This window comes from Aulostomus chinensis, chromosome 2, assembly GCF_037954235.1.
Source record: "Aulostomus chinensis isolate RoL2024-O1b breed Wild chromosome 2, RoL_Achi_v1.0, whole genome shotgun sequence".
Classification (NCBI taxonomy): domain Eukaryota; kingdom Metazoa; phylum Chordata; class Actinopteri; order Syngnathiformes; family Aulostomidae; genus Aulostomus; species Aulostomus chinensis.
Genome location: NC_141321.1, coordinates 1407551 through 1428059, shown reverse-complemented (window position 1 = coordinate 1428059; position 20509 = coordinate 1407551). Strand labels below are relative to the sequence as shown.

General features: G+C 42.2%; 2 protein-coding genes across 6 annotated transcripts in view; one reads left to right on the top strand and one right to left on the bottom strand.

Moving 5' to 3' along the window:
• Nucleotides 1-14459: 14459 nt before the first annotated feature.
• uqcrfs1 (ubiquinol-cytochrome c reductase, Rieske iron-sulfur polypeptide 1) lies at nt 14460-18240 on the top strand. Its single transcript, XM_086222390.1, has 2 exons — nt 14460-14734; nt 17197-18240. The coding sequence occupies exons 1-2, from the start codon at nt 14524-14526 to the stop codon at nt 17805-17807; spliced, it is 822 nt and encodes a 273-aa protein (XP_086078516.1). The 5' UTR covers nt 14460-14523; the 3' UTR covers nt 17808-18240.
• A 1965-nt stretch (nt 18241-20205) lies between these two features.
• The window catches only part of LOC147268732 (anoctamin-9-like), a 43692-nt gene continuing 43388 nt past the window's right edge, over nt 20206-20509 (bottom strand). For all 5 annotated transcript variants that reach the window (XM_086222333.1, XM_086222340.1, XM_086222351.1 and 2 more), the window contains one exon: nt 20206-20509. This exon is cut by the window's right edge and continues 1762 nt beyond it. The gene's annotated coding sequence lies outside the window, so the exon portion shown is untranslated.

The window sequence follows — 20509 nt, the reverse complement described above, 5'->3', positions numbered from 1 at the left end:
GTATCTGAAATGGAGACCTCATGTTTAGAGCACTTTATAATGTTTCAGTTGTTACACCTCATGACTTGAGATACTTCAAGCCCTTTGATATTCAGATGTCTTATGGTACAGACGCTTTTTTTTTAGATTGTGCCAGACAGCTGCATCCAGGCCCGCATTAAGGCACCATGGGTCCCAGGGCTTACCCCTTTTCCAGGGCCCCCCTCCCCGCCACTGGAAATACATGTACAGCTGTAGTTGGTAGAGTGGTCGTCTTGCAACCGGAATGTCGTGGGTTTGATCATCCGGCCCGAGCCGTGCCGATGTGTCCCTGAGCAAGACACTTAACCCCACTTGCTCCTGATGGGTCGTGGTTAGCGCTTTGTGTAGCCTTTCACCATCAGTGTGTGAATGTGTGTGTGTGAATGGGTGAATGTGATCTCTGTGAAGTGCTCTGTGCACTAGTGCTGTGAAGAGCGCTATACTAACAGAATATTTACCATTAGAAAATAAGGCATCAAAAATCACTCCACAACCATTTTGACTGTAACATCACATAAACTTTATGTGAAAATTCACACTGCATATCTCCATACAGAAACTGTAACATGCAACATAGCTGAAAGTGAGCAATTTGACTGTCAAGCTCTATTACAATTAAATTTGACAACAAGCAAAGATGTCAGACATCAGATACACTCAAAAACAAAACTCCCATATATGCTTATTACAAACTGCAGGGCATCTTTTCACATCTTTTGTCAATTATTGACAATGGCTCAAATCATGGCTAAAATGAATCCTTCCTGGTTTCAAGTGCTGTAAAATTCTTAATTAGATGAGTGAAGTCAAGTGCTTTAACAATGTCACTTTAAACCATTGTTAAGTGGTTTAGTTTCTTTTGTCCCATTGTGGAACGCAGTCTGTTTTTGACCAGTCCTAGTTTTGAAAAAGATCGCTCTCCAGAGGCATTTGTTACAGGGAGAGTTAAATAAATCCTTAAGGCAATGTCCATGTTTGGAAAAACAGATGACAAGTCCATCTTCTTTATTAGCTGAAGGAAGCCCCGTGCACATTTATTTTCTTTTTCTTTGATAAATTCTCTGAATTGCTCTGTTTCATCAAGAAAGTCCTCCTGTAAATCTGAATGATATTTTTTTGAAGTACTGCAGCGGCTGAACGAAGTTCTGGAGGTGAGAGCATGTGAATTTTATTTAGAAATCCAAAAGTGCTATTCAGTGCATGGAAAGATTCATAACGCCTGTTTAGTTCTGCCACAAGTTTACCAATGATCAAATTGAAAACACTGACTTTGAACTTTGCTGTCCCGTCATTGTTATACCCACATCTGGCTCAGACGACTCATTTGGACCTTTTTTACGCCGTCTCAGTCCGTCTGTTTCTGTCTTGTCACATCTGATGATAGTTCTTTTGTATAGGAGAGTATAGTGTTCCACAAATTACATAGGAAAGCTATTTCTAGCCTTTCCATTTGTCTGCATAGAGCCAGAGCTTCTTTGCCTGTGGTTATGTTTTGATTATTATCCTCTGCGATTTTTACTAGTGAGTTGTGGATGTTGTCATAACTTAGGCATGATGCTTGAGTTTCCTGGGCATGAGCACACCACCTTGGGTCTGACATTGACTTTACAGTCTTAATTCTTTTATTTGCATTTGGCTCAAGGCCTGATGTAACAGTCTGCCACCGAGATGTTGAGGTGGAGCAGAAATTGAAGACATTTTGGACAAATGTGAAGAATTCATCAGTTTGAAGACAGCAGTTTACTGCACTGACTGCGACTAAATTTAACGTATGGGCAGCACATGCAACCCATTCAGCAAGTGGGTTGATGTTTCTTATTCTTGACTGCACGCCTTTATAGGGCCCTGCCATGTTGCTGGCATTGTCGTAGCACTGACCACAACAGTTGTCAATATTAATGCCCAATTTGCCCAGAACAGAGAGAATCTCATGAGCAATAGATTCACCTGTGTGACTGTTTATTGGCAAGAATTCTACAAAGCATTCCTGTATAGATCCCTCTGGAGACACAAAGTGAATAATAAATGTGAACTGATCTGTATGGGATACACCTGGTGTTGAATCTACACTGATGGAAAAATATTTTGCAATCTTGATGTCATTTATAACTTTAGATTGAACTTCTTCCCCCATCAAGTGGACAAACTCATCACAGATTGTTGCTGAAAGATATGACGGTGTCCCCCTTCCTGAAGTCACTATGTGCTCTCTCAAAAATGGGTCAAACTGACTGATTAATTCTAAGCACCCCATATAATTGCCATTATTGGGTGAGCCAAATGTGTGTGTGTCCCCTCTAAAGGCAAGCCCACGCTCAGAAAGAAATTTTACCATGGCTACAACCCTTTTTAAGACCTCTGTCCAATACTGGCACTCACCCTGAAACCGTTGACGTAGTCCAAAATCAATTTGTCCTTTTTCTGTGGTTCTGTTAATCCAGGTCAGTTTATTTTTGCGATGGGCCTCCGAACCTTCATGCTCAAGGAGACATTCTCTTGCATGTTTCCAGTCATCAAAGCAACAGCTGGAAACTTTGAGGATTTACTCTTTCCAAATAAATGGCAAACAAAGCAAAATACACTTCCTTTGGAAGGCAAGTCAGGTAGCCAATCGCGGGGAACAGTTTCACAATTGACAAGTATGCGGGTGAACTAACCTTTTGAAAAACTTCTTTTTTGGTGCTTGTACTGTTGTTCAGAGGCTACAAAATCTGCCTCTTGATTCTGGCACTGGATCGGTCCATTCCTAACCCAGTAGTCAGTTGCATCCTTGTTGATTTCCGTCCAGTTTCCTGGGTCCTTGCTTGTATAGGCAGGTGGCGGGGCAGAAGAAAAGTCCATCGGGGCCGCGGGCGGTTCTGGAGAGGCTGAAGAAAAGTCCATCGGGGCCGTGGGCGGTTCTGGAGGGGCTGAAGAACAATCTACCAGGGCGGCGGCGGTTGTTCCGGGGGCCGCGGAGCAGCCGAAAAGCTCACAGGGGCTCACAAGCGGTTCCAGTGATGAAGCGGCTTGCAATTCCAAGGCTCCAGCTGGCAAAAGAATCACGCCGAAATCAGACATGCTAAATTGAAACATAATTTTCTAATTTTTGTGCTGGCTAGCTAGCTTAATGTCCTAGCTTGCTAACCTTTGCCATGCGATGTGCCCGCGGGCTCCATCGCTGCTGTCGCCGCTGTTGCCTGGTGACCGGCACTCTCCTCATCCACTTTGAAATATCCCGTGAGCTTGGGGATTTTTGTCAATAGTTGCGATTCACGTTGTAATTTAAATCTTAGATTTTTTCTTTTTTGAGCTCCACTTTTTGGTTTCTTTCCCGACATGTTTTTTTTTCTTTTTAGTTTTCCACATCGGCAGAGTTTACAAAAAGAAGTGCAGCACATCCGGGGCCCATAGCACTTTATGGGACCCTGTTCATTGGACAGGTACATGATTGACATAAGTTATGTCAATTGTTTATGGTTATGTCACATAACCATAAACCAATCAATGTCAAGATGCATTCTGCCTGCCCTCACAGAGAGAGGGCCCATTACTCACTATATGCAGACAGTATTTAGAGCAAAATGTGACCATTTTTTTCCCTCCCACTTCAATCTTGCGCTGGGCCCCTTACGTCGTCGGGCCCCTGGGCTTGAGCTTGAATGTGGGCCTGGCCGCATTGTATAGGTAAGCAACTCTTGCAAGCTACCTCGTGTTTTGGGCGGTATTGCGCAGGGTTTTAGGAGTGCCCTGCACCTTAAAAAATTTAATGTGAAGCCCCTGTAAAAGAAAAATAAAATATTTTTCATTACAATTTTTGGAGTGATTATAATACATGGGTGGTGGATGGTTAGACGAACGCTAACAGATTGTACATTTTTAACTCAATAGTGTTGATCCCAGTGCACAAAGTACACCTTATCGCTAGAATAGTAAACACAAGTTAAATGTACATTTAACACCACAAAATGTTACTTGTACACCGGTTCAGTGTTGAATAGATAACTCTGCTGGTGTCACTAATTAGTGAACTTTGAACACAAATCTAGTGTTCTTGTTATCTATTGTGGTGTAAATTTTTGTAATAAAAATTGTTACATTTTGAATTTAAAAGTGTTAATTAAAAAATTTATACTGTAAGAGTTTGTTTGGTAACACTGTCATAGTGTTAATAATTTTAACACTTTCGAAAGTGTTACTTTAACACTTAACCAGTGGTTCCCATATAAACCCTGGGTCAGTGTTGATTTCAATTCTGAGGGTGTTAAATTTGTGACCCCATGGGGGTCACTCCAGTTCCTTCTCTAGCTTTTGTCCTGTTAGCTTCAGGTAATATCAACAACCTATGACACTGGCCTTCATCCATTAAAGTGATACTTATTCTGCAAAGATGTTTCTTCCTCCTGCATTGCTTCTTTAAGAGCCCAGAAGTCAGAAAGAGCCATCCATGTGTATATTTAGCTCAAAGCTAATGGAGACTGACAGCTAGCAATAGGGATGTGTCATGGTTTTGAACATTGAAATATTCCATCCATCCATTTTCTTCCGCTCGTTCCTATTAAGGGTCGCGAGGGGCGGGGTTCATCCTGGACAAGTCGCCAGTCCATCACAGGGCCAACACATAGAGACAAACAACCATTCGCACTCACATTCACACCTACAGTCAGTTTAGAGCATTCAATTAGCCTTGTCCCTAATTGCATGTCTTTGGATGGTGGGAAGAAGCTGGAGTACCAGAGAGAACCCACGCAGGCACAGGGAGAACATGGAGACTCCACACAGAAAGATCCTGTGCCCGAGCTGGGACTCAAACCCAGAGCCTTCTTGCTGTGAGGCCACAGTGCTGACCACTGCACCACTGGATGTCTGATTAGTTTCGCTGATGCTGCAGAGCAGATTAAAAAAAAGTTAAGAAAGCGTTTGTTTGTTTCCTGAATGAGGACAGGATAGCATCTGCTATGAGAGGCTGGTGTGCAGGAGAAACATGGAGACAAGTGTTTTCGGGGGTTGGAAGAGTAATATCACTGCCCTAGCTGCTGTGCTTGTTTAGCAGCAGAGCCACAGGTATACATCCAGACCATGCCATCCCAGGCTAAGACTTGAATCCATTAAAAGGCAAAAATACACTTGATTGTTACACGAGTGTTACTTTGGTCTTTGTCTAATCCACAGAGATCCATCCTTGCCAGAGACGGAAGTAAGTACAAGCACTCAGCCAAACCGCTGACTACAGCTACAGACACAAGCTTGGCCTGCCTCTGAGAGATCAAAAAATAATGATGAAATGAGGTCATGTGGTCATGCAGGTCAAATTCTGTGAATAATCAGTTGCAAAACAAGTTGAATTTCACTGACGACTTGTGAGAAGGTGAGCACCCCCCTTCTCACAGTCTCCCTGTCTGGACGCCATAATGCGATGTGGCTCACGAAGGAGACGAGGGACTTTGCCTGGACATTTGGACACACATGCGCACGCGCGTGCGCACACACACACACACACACACACACACACACACACACACACACACCATGTTTTAAGGGACTTGATGAGTATATTATGGTTTGGATGTGTTTGTTGCTGCCATGCTTGGTGACACAGGTTACACAAGCGGTGTGCCGGCGTCAAGAACATAGTGTGTGGCGGCTCTCACTTGCCTCACCCACAACTCACCTGCGACAGTTTTCACTCCTGCCTAACATTCCAGCGTGTAGTGAGGTACCCACTATGTGTCCCACTCCTCATCTGCTCCCTGCTTAAGTCTCTGGTCCTACATACACACACATTATCTCCCCTGGACTCTCATATCCACAACATGCCTGGTCTGGCTCCACTGCTCCTCAGTGGGTGTGTGTTCCATTGTGTTTAGGGGTGTTTGTTTTTGTACCTTTTGTGAGTTATGGGCTTACTGTACAAAAGATGTGGTGTAAATATGGGAAATGTTTGATGTATCCAAAGGGGAATTTTGCATAGTGGATTGCGATGTATATTCTTGTATTAAGGGCAAGGGGGTAAAAAATTCTGGATTTGTTGAGTCCCCGCTGTAGTGGTTTGCTCGAATTAGCCATACCACAGAGGGGTATTTAAGTGAGTTTCATTTCCGCTCGCGGGGCTTAGAGGGAAACTACTAGCCTGGTGTGAGGCTACCATTCTGCCATATTTTGTCTGCAGCTCCTTGCGTTATATATATATATATATATGTATTTATTTTTTTGTAGATACATGCATATTGACATTCTGTAAAGCTTGGAACATTGATTCATGTAGAACATAACTCATTTCTGAACTCTGAACTCATTTCTGAACTTTTTATAATTTTGTCTTGTGCTTCAGGATTCAACCGAATATGGGATTTCTAGGAATCTTAAGCCCAAGATAAGTAAAGTGGGAGTTAACTGTTTAAATGGCAAAGATTAAAAAAAAACAGGATTCAGCGTATCAGTCAAAGGCATTAATTCACTTTTACCCCAATTAATTGTGTATCCTGACAAGTTACTAAACAATTCAATTTAGTTCAGAAGATTCAGAATCAGAACTCCTGGGTCAGATACACAAATCAATAAATCATCAGCGTATAGATTCACCAAACTTTCAATGTTACCAAATTTTATGCCATGGATACCTGGATGACTCCTAATACCTATTGCAAGAGGTTCTAAAGCAATATCAAAAAGGAGGGGGGAAAGAGGATCACCCTGCCTTACACCGCGTTACGGACTAAAAGGTTGGGACTTGTCTGTAATAGTGACAACTGAATATACTGGATTGGAATAGATCATTTGGATCCACTCTATAAAATTCACACCAAACACAAAAAGCTTCAGTGTCTCAAACATGTAGGACTATTCAATGTGATCAAACGCCTTTTAGGCATCGAGAGACAAAACAGCGGCTTGTGTGTTCTTTTCATGAACTCCATATAGAGTGTTTAAAAGCAAGCGTACATTACTGAATAAAAATCTACCCGGGATAAACCCGCTCTGATAGGGATGTACAATTTCTGAAATATGACTACCTAATTTTGTCACGAAGACTTTAGTAATTATCTTCTGATAACAATTTAAAAGGGCTATAGGTCTATAACTTGCTGGGTCGGTCTCTTCCTTGTCTTTTGCAGACAGACATTGGCGTCATAAAGTGACTTGAGGAGCCTCTTATTCTCCACTGAATCATTCACCATTCTTAGCATGAGGGGAACTACTTTCTCGTGGAATGTCTGATAAAATTCATAGCCAAAGCCATCGGGCCTGCTGCCTTTCTGGACGGGAAAGCTTGGATAGCATTTAAGAGATCAGCCTTAGAAATTCGAGCTGTCAGTTTCATCTCTTGAAGTACCTTGTAATTGGGGAATATTTAGATCAGCAAAAAAGTTACAAAAATCTACTTCAGCAGCCTTTACTGTGCTAGTATATAATTCCTTGTAAAAATCCCTGAAGCAGGCATTTACCTCTTTTGAGTTGGTGACTAATTTGCCTGATTTAGATGAATCCCATGGATGGCTTGTTTAGCCCGCACACCTCTGAGTTGAGAGGCTAACAATTTCTCTGGTTTATCTCCGAGTTCAAAATGTTTCTGTTTGAGCTTTAGTAAAAGGCTGCCAATACGTTTGCTGAGAATAGTGTTATATCCGTATTTAAGTTTCAGAATCTTATTATTGTCTGACTGTCGAAGACAATAAAATGAAAAGACAATAAGCGAGAGAGAGGGAGATTGTGTGTGTGTGTGTGTGTGTGTGTGTGTGTGTGTGTGTGTGTGTGTGTGTGTGTGTGTGAGATAAGCATCAGACACACATCTGCGTGGGGCAGAAGTAATAGGAGTGCTATTTCTTTGAGGCCCGATGACGGTTGGGTTTAGTTTATTCCTGTTTAAATGACCTGACAGTGGGACTGGTGATCTGGGGACGCTGCAGTTCTTGCTGTGACTTTGAAGGAAGCACCTGGTCTACATTTCTATCGATCTGCAGCCTGACGGTGATCCGATGGAGAAGAAAATAAAGCCCAGCTTCATTCAGCCGTGTCCAAGCACCGGATCAGCTGACCTGCAGCTCTCTGCTGATTTGTTCCTTTCCCAACAGAAGCAGGTTGATGGAGGAAGAAATCCTAAACAGTGAACAAACAGCAATGACAGAAGTGAATCCTGGACACAGAAGTTGCGTCTGCGCTTGGCAACGAGGAAACGCGTCTTTCCTCTGCGTGATGACAGTCTGATTGAAATCTGCAGTCGCCTGTCATGTGGAGAAGTTATTTCTGCGTTTGTGTCTCCTCATCACTACGTGAATGAGTTCAGAATCTAATCTTGGGGTTTGTCTTTGTATATTTGGTTTCTTCTGATGTTTACGGGCTCTTATGATGTGTTTGGTCGTCTCCACTTTGTCTTTGCAGGTTTTCAACCATCCCATCATCTGCCATGGTCACTGCCGACCTTCAACCTTTACAAGCATTAGCGTCATGTCATCTGCATTAATCGGGATCGATGGCTTCCTCCAGTGACAGAGTGAGGGTTGGTGTACAATCGTCTCCCTCTGTCAGAACCTTTGGTTGCAGTTCCTGCTGACATCCACAAGGTGGAGGCAGGGGACCATTTTATGACTGACCTGAGAACATGTCAACCCTGAGCAGCTCTCCCTCACCTCCACGCAGTTGTCCAGGTGCAACAGGCTACTGTCTGTTTTCTGGGCTGGTTGCCAACTTATGCGTCAACTGTACTACAATACCCATGCACGCCTTAATTACTCCCACTGACCATTCGCACCAATCACACTCGGAGGAGCCCGGAGGCGTTAACCCTTCAGTCATACACACTTCTCCTTTAACTCTTTAACATTCCTTTAACAATTTTAATTCTGACTTCTCACTTATAACTGCGCAAAAAAGCACCCTGGCCTATTATCCACTTCAACCACTCACTCTTCAACCATCCAACACTTCTCTCATACCCTACTTCCAACTTTGCAACTCAAACATACAGTTACACATGATCTTCAGAATAAATGCACATTATAGATCCATCCATCCATTCATTTTCTTTGGCTTATCCTGTTAAGGGGCACGGGGGGGCTGGAGCCAGTAGTTTTCGGGCAAGAGGCGGGGTTTACCCTGGACAGGTCACAAGTCTATCGCGGGGTTAACACTTGTAGACAGACAACCAGTCACACTCACAGTCAGACTTGCAGTCAATTTAGAGTATCCAATTAACCTAGACCCCAACTGCATGTCTAATGACGGCAGGAGGAAGCTGGAGTACCAGAGAGAACCCACACAGGAACAGGGAGAACATGTAAACTCCACACAGAAAGATCCTGTGCCCGAACTGGGACTCGAACCGCGAACCTTCTTGCTGTGCTAACCACTGCACAACCATGCCGCCCACATTATAGATTTGCTAAACAAAACACTTAACATGAATAAAGTGTTTATGTTTGTGGAATAGAGTGAATTAATTATTTTATTTAAAACAAACGCATTACCAGTTTTGTGTGAAGGGAAAGAATGAATTTCACTTTTACAACATGTATCCAAGATTCAAAATTGCAACGTTGTTAAACACAGGTATTACTGCTAAAGAATCAACAGAACCCATCAAGCTTTATATAATCCATCCATTTTCTTCCGCTTATTCCTATAAAGGGTTGCAGGGGGGCTGGAGCCTATCTCAGCGGCTACGGGCGAGAGGCGGGGTTCACCCTGGACAGCTCACACCACATTTTTTAGCACACATTAACACACAGACATAAACTCAACCAACATAAAATATTTAACAAACACAAACATTGTCAGTCTGAGTCAGGTCTGGTTAATATAAATATAAATATAAATAATTTTATTTAAGCATTTATTTTGTTTGTTCCCCTACTATCCAGCTGGAACCCTTCACTCCCAGGATGCAGGGTTACTTGTGGTTCCTAGAGTTTCTAAGAGTAGAATGGGAGCCAGAGCCTTCAGCTATCAGGCTCCCCTCCTGTGGAACCGTCTCCCAGTTTCAGTACAGGATGCAGACACCCTCTTTAACCTTTAAGAGCAGACTTAAGACCTTCCTTTTTGAACTCACAGGTCGCAGCTTAGGTGCCTTTTCAGCTGATAAGCTTGGTTTCAACAGTTTCTTCTGATGTTTACGGGCTCTTATGATCTGTTTGGTCGTCTCCACTTTGTCTTTGCAGGTTTTCAACCATCCCATCATCTGCCATGGTCACTGCTGACCTTCAACCTTAACAAGCATTAGCGTCATGTCATCTGCATTAATCGGGATCGATGGCTTCCTCCAGTGACAGAGTGAGGGTTAGTGTTGTCAGGCTAGAACCCAAGAACCTTCCAAACTTAGCCTGGCGTGTTCATTCATGGTTGGAGCTTGGAACCAAAAACAGGCAAGAGACCAATGAATACAATCAAGAGTATTTATCTGCCCAATGCAAGATGAATCACCCAAGTTGCACAGAGCTCTGGGTCGATGTCTATCGCTCCCTGGCCATATCAGTTCTGACAAAAACACTCTCTGTCCTGACCCAGTGTTTTATAGAGAGTTAAACAATGTTTCAGGTGTAGGATTGTCTTCACTGCAGGGTGGTTCCCTCCTCTGATTGGTTGCTCACCTCCTTATACTCTAATGTTGCTGAGATAATCTGTGGAGAAGCATAATTATCTGGCACAAACACACACACACACACACACATTTCCCCCCACCTGCTTCTTTATCTGTTGAAGCTCAAGAGTGCATAACAGTTATAAGTCACATCCACTCTGCACGGTCTGCAGACTGGGAGTACCTCTCTGCGATGGGCTCATCCTCATGTGAACTGTCCTTGACTATTGACAACTTCCGCTTGAGATAAAAAGCACAGACACTTTGTACTTCATTACTGAATTCCTAAAACTTCTTTGCCTTCACCCCCCAAGCAGCTAAGCTTATCTAAGCATGACATAGCATATGAAAACGACAATTTCTAACAGTTTCTAAGCATGATGTAGCATATGAAGATAACAGTTTCCAACAGTGTACAATCGTCTCCCTCTGTAAGAATCTATGATTGCAGTTACCACTGGCCTCCACAAGGTGGAGGCAGGGGACCAATTTATGACTCGACTCCTGACTACATGTCAACCCTGAGCAGCTCTTCTTCACACTTTCGCTGCTTGAGGCAGGAGGCTGTTTTCTGTGGTTTTGACCTTAACCCTGGTTTTGATAATCTGAGCACCAGTTTTTCCCCTCTTTGACCTGGTTTTGCCTTCTTAGCCCTGGTTTTGCCTTCTTAACCCTAGCTTTGCCTTCTTAGCCCTGGTTTTTTCCCCCTCTTTGACCTGGCTTTGCCCCTCAGCATCTACCACAACTAAAGCAGTATATCTTTATCATTGCTGTGCTGATGTTGCATTTTATTAGTTTTAATTATTAGTTATTAGTTTTAACTCTTGAAGGGCCATCAGGCTCATCGCTCATATGAAACTTCGGTTTGCCTAAATGATCATTAACAGGAAGCATGAAACAACTGCAATCACTGTGGATAAGGAATTTCAATTTCATCAGTCTTGTCAAATGTGCTGTATGTTAACGTTCATCAACCAGTTTTCAGCGGCTTGTACGGGGGACATTTTTCCCCCATTAAAATGAAAAGCTTCTGTTATGATATATTACAGAGACCATTTATGACATTATTTTTCAACTATCAAAGCAGTGCTACATAAAACCTTCCATACTGTCCTGAGAGGGAGAGGGGGTGGCAGAAGCCAGGATGGAGCAGGAAATACAGTGGGAGAAGAAGTGTAGCAAGTATGTTGTTGTCATTTTTGTAACTGTATGGATTAAGTGAGTCTTCATAGAAACCAAAACACTGGGGTGAGAGATTAAGATAAAATCCTTTGTCTCTGACTTCAAATGAAGGATGGGCAGTTCATATTCTCAGCTCGGCAAAATGCCTGCGTATTGTAATAAATACTATCAAACCATCTATCAAACCATCCAGTCCATCTAGGTTGTGTAGATAATGGTGAATGCTAAACATTTGATCGGGCTTTTATCAAAACCTAAATTTTCTAATTGCAGAACACGCAATATATATTAACGTTGAAATGTGTGTCTAAATATCATTTAAATTATGTTTTGGTATGCAGTTGAAATGGCCTTACATACAAATCATATTCTACAGACTTCAGACAAAATCTTTGTTTGGTACAGGCACTGCAAAATTGTAATGTTAATTTATAATGTTTTTCAATGACAATGTGAAGATGGATGAAAAAATAATATCACATATCACATTTGTAATTGTATTATCAGGCACAATAATAAAATATTATTAGGCGCAAAGCCTGCCATCCATCCATTTTCTTCCGCTTATTCCTGTTAAGGGTCACAGGGGGGCTGGAGCCTATCCCAGCAGTTTTCGGGCGAGAGGCGGGGTTCACCCTGGACAGGTCATCAGTCCATCGCAGGGCCAATACATATAGACAGATGACCATTCATACCTACGGTCTTTTTTTTAGAGTATCAATCAGCCTCGTCCCCATTTGCATGTCTTTGGACTGTGGGAGGAAGCCGGAGTACCAGAGAGAACCAATGCAGGCACAGGGAGAACATGGAGACTAGAGAACCTTGGAGACTGGAGGAATTAAATAAAAGATGAATTCCCGCAAAGTCCTGCCCTGTGACCCAATTTATGCTGCAATTTTATCCTGAATTTTATATTCTATTTTTAAATTTTAACAAGGCTTTTTCAATCCTCCTGTTTTTGTTTTTTTAATAAACGAGGATTTCAAACTCCCATTTGAGATATAACCCCTAGGAGCCAGTGCCTCTTGGAGTTTCTCCATCAGGAGCAGTGCAACCTTTCATTTAACTTAACCCTAAATGTCCACTAAATCAGGTGACAAGACAAGGGGCAATATAAATTAAACACAAGTTATCAGTTCACACTCACGGGCACTTTAGAGTATCAATCAGCCTCGTCCCCTCTTGATGTCTTTGGCCTGTGGGAGGAAGCTGGAGTACCAGAGAGAACCCACACAGGAACAGGGAGAACATGCAGACTCCACACAGAAAGATCCTGTGATGGAGCCGGGACTCAAACCCAGAACCTTCTTGCTGTGAGGCGACAGTGCTGACCACTGTACCACCGTGGTAGCTGAGGATATAAATACTGGCATTAAATTAAAGGGAAGTTGTATGTCACTGTTGAGGGAGCCAACCTGGACTGGCAGTGGAACAGTGAAAATAAAACTGAATTCCAAGGATCTAAAATGTCAAGCCCACAGGAAGCTCAATCCTCTTCTGACGGTTGAAGGAGCAGCATCCAACCTGTTACCGCCAGCGAACCCAGCTTTGTTTGTGTGCCTTGGCCTGAAGAAGATGCCGGAAGGGTTGAAATGTTGCCTCTGAGCATACTATATTTTGTTTTATAAAATTTCATTGTTTTTGGTTGTATTTGATTTTTTTTCTAAAAACAAATACATTTTATTTGCTCATTTTTATTTTGATTTAAGAATTGGATTGTTTGCAATTTTTCATTGATGTTCTTATTAATATATGACTAAAGCAACATCATAGATATAGCATAAATATAAAAACACATATATACACATATGGCATACATTATTTAACTATAAAAATGTCATAATTTCATGGGAATCATGGATCAAGGGTGGACAGAGATACATTATGGGAGGAGGCACCAGTGCCCTTGTCCACAAAATATGAACCAGTGGTATGGGAGAGCGGAATGAAGGGTGCACCTCCTGTCTCTTTTGGGAGACAGGCTCACTTCCCCTTCCTTAACCCTGACCAAAGTTATCCAAACTGTAGTTCTCAATAAATGAAAATGAGTGATAGCGAATCACATGTGACAAGAGTAACCCGTGGAGTTCTACGTGCCTTCGTATTGGGACCTAAATTATTTAAACTTTATTTAAATTACATTTTCAGTATCTGACATAAGAATTTGAAATGTTTGCAGATGATATTGCAGAGAGCACACAGTTCTCACCAGATGAGACAGAGCAACAATTCTCAGTAATCCAGCTAATGTGTTCATCGTCATTTTTCCTCACAATAAACCACAAGCAAAACTAAAATATAAGCTAGAAGATCAACCTGCTCTTGATCTGCACTGATCATTCGTGCTCACCCATGTAGTCATGACACGTATGGAAATTAGAGAAAAGCAAAGGTTTTAAAAATTGCCATCAAAATAGCAAACAACTTCAGCAGCTGAAATGATCTTTATTAGCCTATATACAAATCATTCATTCATTCAGTCGAAAACAAGAAAAAAACAAGCTTTTGGTGATAAGTTTTTTTTTTCATTTTAAGATGTCAAACTTTTAAATGTTGAATTGTAAAAATCTACCTGATGTTTAAACATGTCAGTTTTTATTGGATTAATAACATTTAACACTTCCATGTACAGTATGCCCCACCTGCGAGTGGCAGTAACGCAACGTCATAGATGTCGCAATATCGCAGAAGAAGATCAAGCGTGCTTGCGTCATCAGGGTTGTTTTAGCCACACGAACAAGGTCGTTTCGCAGCTGCTAGCTGTGAAGATGATGTCCCTGGCGGCACGATCGGGGGCATTCTCCCCTTACATGCAGGCCACAGCTTTTGCGGTCGCTGGTCCCTTGAAACCTTTGGTTCCTGGGGTTCTTGTGAATTCAAAGATGGTTTTGCTGGACCCTAAAAAGCCGTTTCTGTGTCGCGAATCCCTAAACGGTCAAAGCCCAAAGACGGGGCCTGCGCTCACTGTTAGCATCAATGGTAAGTCAAGGATAGGCTTTTAATGTGAAATGGCTTAGTTACTTTTTTGTTTTGGCCTTTTTGTTGAATATTTACGCTAAAGGCATGTGTATCATAGTAATGGCCTAAATGAATGTGGTATATTCATGCAGCGGGTTGTTAAGTTGGCAGGAGTTTCCACGAAGGTTATTTAGCGTTAGCATTTTGCTAGTCTGTCCAGCCAGTGGGTCGCTTATTTGCTTTGGAGGTCACGATACCCTAACTGTCTTAAAACATGTCGGTGTTGGGGGACTGAGCGTCAGACCGGGGCTGACTTCCGAAGATACCAAGCGGGTTGTGGTCATTACTCCGACGTTACCGAGAGTAGACCGGCCGGAGTTCTGGTACATCGACTCCCTCGGTCGCCGCGAACATCAGCTGATTGTGCGGTTTTGTAATGGGTTTTATTATCACATTGTCTGCCTGAAGTTGTATCAAGTATATGGTCCTAGAAAGAAATAAACACAGGCTACACATAATGGTCACCGACGTCGCGTCGCATTATGGGAAGTGGCGAAGTTTAAGTGAAGCTTGTTATCTTTTTCGTAAATGTCCTCTCGATGATGGGTCGGTTATCATCAAGTGCTACATTCCGTGTGAGTGAAGCCAGAGACGTTTAAATTCTCCTCGATAAAGCATGAACATTCACCGGTGAATGTGAAGTACGTGTCATTGTCATCTACAAACAAGGAACTGAAGCATGCTTCCTCAATAAGACGAGCCAACACAACAGCTGGCTAAGAAACAACACAGAGTCATTCACAGCAGCCATCTGCTAGGTCTGTCCTGGGAAATTTTTGAGTTACTATATGACAAATCAATGCAATGGTCAATGCATGATCAATGCAATGGCACAGAGGTTTTTATTGGAAAGGAACGGACTTACAAGGGTATTTAACAAACCTCTAAAACACCCCAGGCACAGGTGAGGAAATCACACTACATATCCCCTGTGAGGGCCTTGCAGTCAAAGCGTGTACATTCATTAAATATCATAATCGCCCCTATTAATAGGTCTACCACTACTTGAGCTGTTGTGAGTGCAGTTGAAATGACTAAAATTGTCTCACATATTCAGAGCTTTGATTACTGTATTGAAGTTGAGTGATAAGAATGTTTTTACAAGAGTATTTAACCTTTAAATGAGATAGACAGATAGATAGATATAGCTGTATAAATATTTTCTTCATTTCCTTGTGGGAGGTGTCATCAAAGCACTTGTTGTATCTCATCTTAACTATTCTTCAGAGGTTTTTCCTTCTGCCACATCAATGTTAATAAATCGTAAATGAATCAAAACAAGGTTGCACGCTTTTTCCTTTGGTGTTCACTCAAAACTAATGTCAATACAACATTTTATCCTGACATTTTAACAATGACTAGTTAAAAAAACCAAAAACAACAACTCAACTGCATCGTTGCCTTGTGCCATTGGACATATTTCAGTGACCTGGTTGCCAAATGCATCATTTAAACATCTGATGAAAATAGTTAAAGCAGAAGGAGAAAACACTTGCATTGAAAAAGAAATTTGTTGTATACCGATCCATGGTTCCGTACAACACTGCCTGGACGTATTCAAGAGATGGCAAAAGTCATTATGATTTTGACAAAACGTCCCCTAGGTGAACAGCAGATCCCTGTCGTGTTGTCTGTTTCTTTTGTTTCTGGTTTTGTTTTGTAATTGTGGTGAAGGGTTTTAGCGTGATTATGGACTGCACTGGGGCTGGGTGGTATGACCTAAAATTCACATCACGGTATAAATCGAATCCCTTCATGGTAACTGTGTATGGTGCAGTATAAATTTAAGTGTAAAATTATAATTAAAAAGAATAATGTAATTTTAGAGCATTTTTTGTGCAGAAATTAGAACTCAAAATTAAAACCCAGCGCTTTAGGGTGCAAAATAGTGCAAATGAACACAAATCACTGAACAGAATTTTATTTTTATATATATATATATGTGTGTGTGTTTTCTATATTGCAAAACAGATGGTAAAATCAATTGCTCACATTACCTCTGTCTGCTGTCACCTTCACTCGGCACATCTTGCCAAGTATTGTTTTCTGTTTGGAGTCCGATCTTCTAAATCCAAACAAAGTCCAAATCACGGACGTGGCATTTACTCTTTCTCTGTGGTTGCAGCCATTTTGAGGCAGGTGTGATGACCTCGTCAACAATTGGCCAGTAGAGTGCAAATCTCTACTGTAGGCCAAATTTATGTAATTTCTACCTCATACACCAAGCAGCCCTTTACTGCACTATGTAATAGCTTTCTAGTAGATGGTGTGTGTGGTAGACTCCTGGAAGAGTAGCTGCTGCTTGGACAACAGCAAATGGATATCTGAATAGATGAAATAATTTGGTCTTCAATAGGGTCATTCACCAAGTCACTCCATTTGGATCATGCCTTCTGACTGACGACTCTTGTTTTTGTGTTTAGCTTGCGCAGGAGTGCGATTCGCTCACACAGACATCAAGGTTCCAGACTTTGCTGACTACAGACGCCAAGAAGTGTTTGACCCCCACAAATCCTCTCAAGAGAGCAGTGACAGTCGAAAAACCTTCTCATACCTGATGACAGGTGCCACTGCTGTGGTTGGCATTTATGCTGCTAAGACTGTGGTCACTCAGTTTGTGTCCTCAATGAGTGCCTCAGCTGACGTCCTGGCCTTGTCAAAGATTGAAATCAAGCTGGCCGACATCCCTGAAGGCAAGAACATGACTTTCAAGTGGAGAGGCAAACCGCTGTTTGTCCGTCACCGCACGGAGAAGGAGATCTCTGCTGAGGAAGCTGTGAATATTTCTGAGCTGCGCGACCCTCAGCATGACAAGGACCGGGTGATCAATTCCAGTTGGGTCATCGTCCTGGGGGTGTGCACGCATCTTGGTTGTGTGCCCATAGCCAACGCTGGTGACTATGGAGGTTACTATTGCCCCTGCCATGGCTCACATTACGATGCTTCAGGCCGCATCAGGAAAGGCCCAGCACCTCTCAACCTGGAGGTTCCCTTCTATGAGTTTCTGGATGATGACACTGTAGTTGTTGGCTAAATCCCATACTTCAGACTGAGCTCACACTTTGTTTAAGGCAGGACAGTACTGGTAGCTGGTGTATTCTAAATCTGTTGTCAATGTAGTGTTGCCTTTGAAGGGTCTGGCCTCATAAAGCTGCTTTCATGTTTTATTCATGTTGCCCAAGTTCTAATTGGCCAGCTGGGAAACTGTTCACATCACCTTTGTAGAGGTAATGGTGACTAGACCACATCAACTGTGTGTTCACTATTATTGAAATCTAAAATTGTAGGAAAATTTAATGGGATTGGATGTGTTTACTCTATGGATAACAAGCATGAGGTGTTTTTTCCTGAAATTCTTGAATTAAAATCAGTTTGAATATATGTCTGAGTTGAGGGGAAACCTTGTAAGTTGCTACCACAAGACGATCCTTTCTTTCCTCTCTGACTGAATAAACTCCAAGCAACCACCTGATTCTCATTGAATTAGTCACAAAAACCAGAAAACATGTACGTTTCAGGTCTAACTATTCTTATTGGTCTCGTTAAGCCATTTGGTTTCATTTTCATGGTCTTCTAAGAGCAACATGGATGTCGCACTACACTTTTTAGAGCTTCAAGTTGTCAGTGGGGTCTATTGTGTTTTACTGGGTCGAGATATGTTGGGCTCATCAGGTTTAGTGACCCAACAATAACACATGATACAGGTGGAGGAATGCAGGCCGTCAGGCTGACCTCACTGAGGCTCCAAAGCTCTTGCCAACTCATGCTTTCATAGCCAGTCTGGCTCTCAGGCCTTGCCACCCTCTAAGTTGAGGGTGAGTTAAATTCTATTTCAAAAGAAGATACCACTGTAACACACAGGATCTAAATGACAGCAAAGCTATGATGAACAATGGCTGCTTTAAACCAGAGATAAACTTTCTTGATTTTAACAGGTTCATAAGATCAATGTAGATATCAGTAATACAGTATTATGGCGTCCATTTTATTGTTCAGTAAATCTTTGAAGCGAAGTTAAATATTTGATGGACTTCTAACTGCACGCCTCGACCATCTCAAACCGTTTTCTGTTACATTTTGTCCTGTACAACACTGTGATTGGTTGTCCAGCCCAAGTGACAGAATGAAGGAGGTGGAAGTGTTGGTGTGTGTTTGTGTCGCTGTCGCTAACAGTGGCGTGGGCTGGATGAACGGAGTGAAGAGTGCAGTGCACAGACGTAAGTATGCTATTGTTCTGTGTAACATTTGTGGTGCTCAAAATATTCTGTTAGGGTTCATAGCCAGTCTATGTAGCATGTTACATGTCCTCTTCTGACCATCACAACCCACAACAAAGATACCAAGTATAAAGCATTTCACATGGAAACATTTTCACCTGAAATGAACACCTCAGTGGCCTGGTGTGGAGGGAGCAGATTGCAGGCCTGGGCAGCTCTTTGGGGCATGTTGAGTGGTGTTTCATGCCCTGCTCCATTCCGACCTCTTGTTATTCCTTTTCCCGTCTCAGACATGGACAGTGTCCATTTGAGAATTTGTCTCTGGGGTGAGGAGTTTATTTTGTAACAAATTGTGTACCCTTGCCTCATCCCTGCAGCACTCTTCCTGCAGTTTGGGCCCCTAATAATCCATTTTTTTTGCGTCAGTCACATCAAAGCGATTGGTGGGACCCCATTCAGCACCTGCAATCTTCCATGTGTCAGGGCTGGCATGGGACCCATAGGAAGCCACAGAACCCCAGACAACATGGATGCCCCTGATCGTTTAAGTAGACGATGGTGAAGCAGTTGACTCTGGTAGGATATACCTGCTCTACTCACCAGCCCTGGGGCCAAGCTTGGAAATGTTCCATCTGGTCTGTGTGGTCAGAGGTTTGCTAGCAAGCAACAGAATCTTTTCAATTTGCTCTTTCAATCCAACTTGAAATTGTCAAGTAATTTCGGACAACCAAAGTAAGAATGAAATATTCAAACAAGCCTGATGTCATTGCTGACGGTTAGTCTTGGCCTGTGGGCTGCCTACTACTTACCCACTGCTCTATTTGAGCTGAAAGAGTGCACATCTGGAGTTAAACAGTCTGCCAACAAATGGGCACCATTGTCCCACAAGACAGAGATGCCTACATATGTGAAACTGATAGAAGACCTCATTAGTGGGTTTCTAAAGACAAACTGAATGACAATCCCACCTCTTAACGTCAAGAGTCGTATGTGCACTCTCTTAAACGCAATTTGGAAAAGGGTGGTATTCAAAAGAATAAACAGGTTCAATCCAACAATTATGTGTCTGAACAGTAAATGGAAGGTGTTCTGAAGTTTTAATGAACTGTCTGGACCCCATCTTCAACCCGTTTCAGCAGGAACAATTTCTATCCTGACTTCTTCAGTTTGACTTTTGACTGGAAATCTGAATAAAAGAAAAACAGCTTTTACCAATTATAAAAAAAACCTTTATTTGTCTTTTAAAAAATATATATCTTAACAGGGTTTAGGAATTTTTTTCTGCTTTTGAAAGACCCTTTGGACTTTTTTTCTGCTAAACGTCCTTTAGTAAATGAAATGAACATAAACTGAAATCCTCCATCCTCCAACTTCCTGAGGCTGCTGGACATTTGGTCCATGTAACTAAAAACTACAACTCAGATCAAGTCAGTCTCATTGCGTGAGGGTGAATTTCGCTCTTTTTTTCTACCGAGCTCAGCTGACGTTGCCGCGCTAATTTCTCAACACTGTGTAGGGC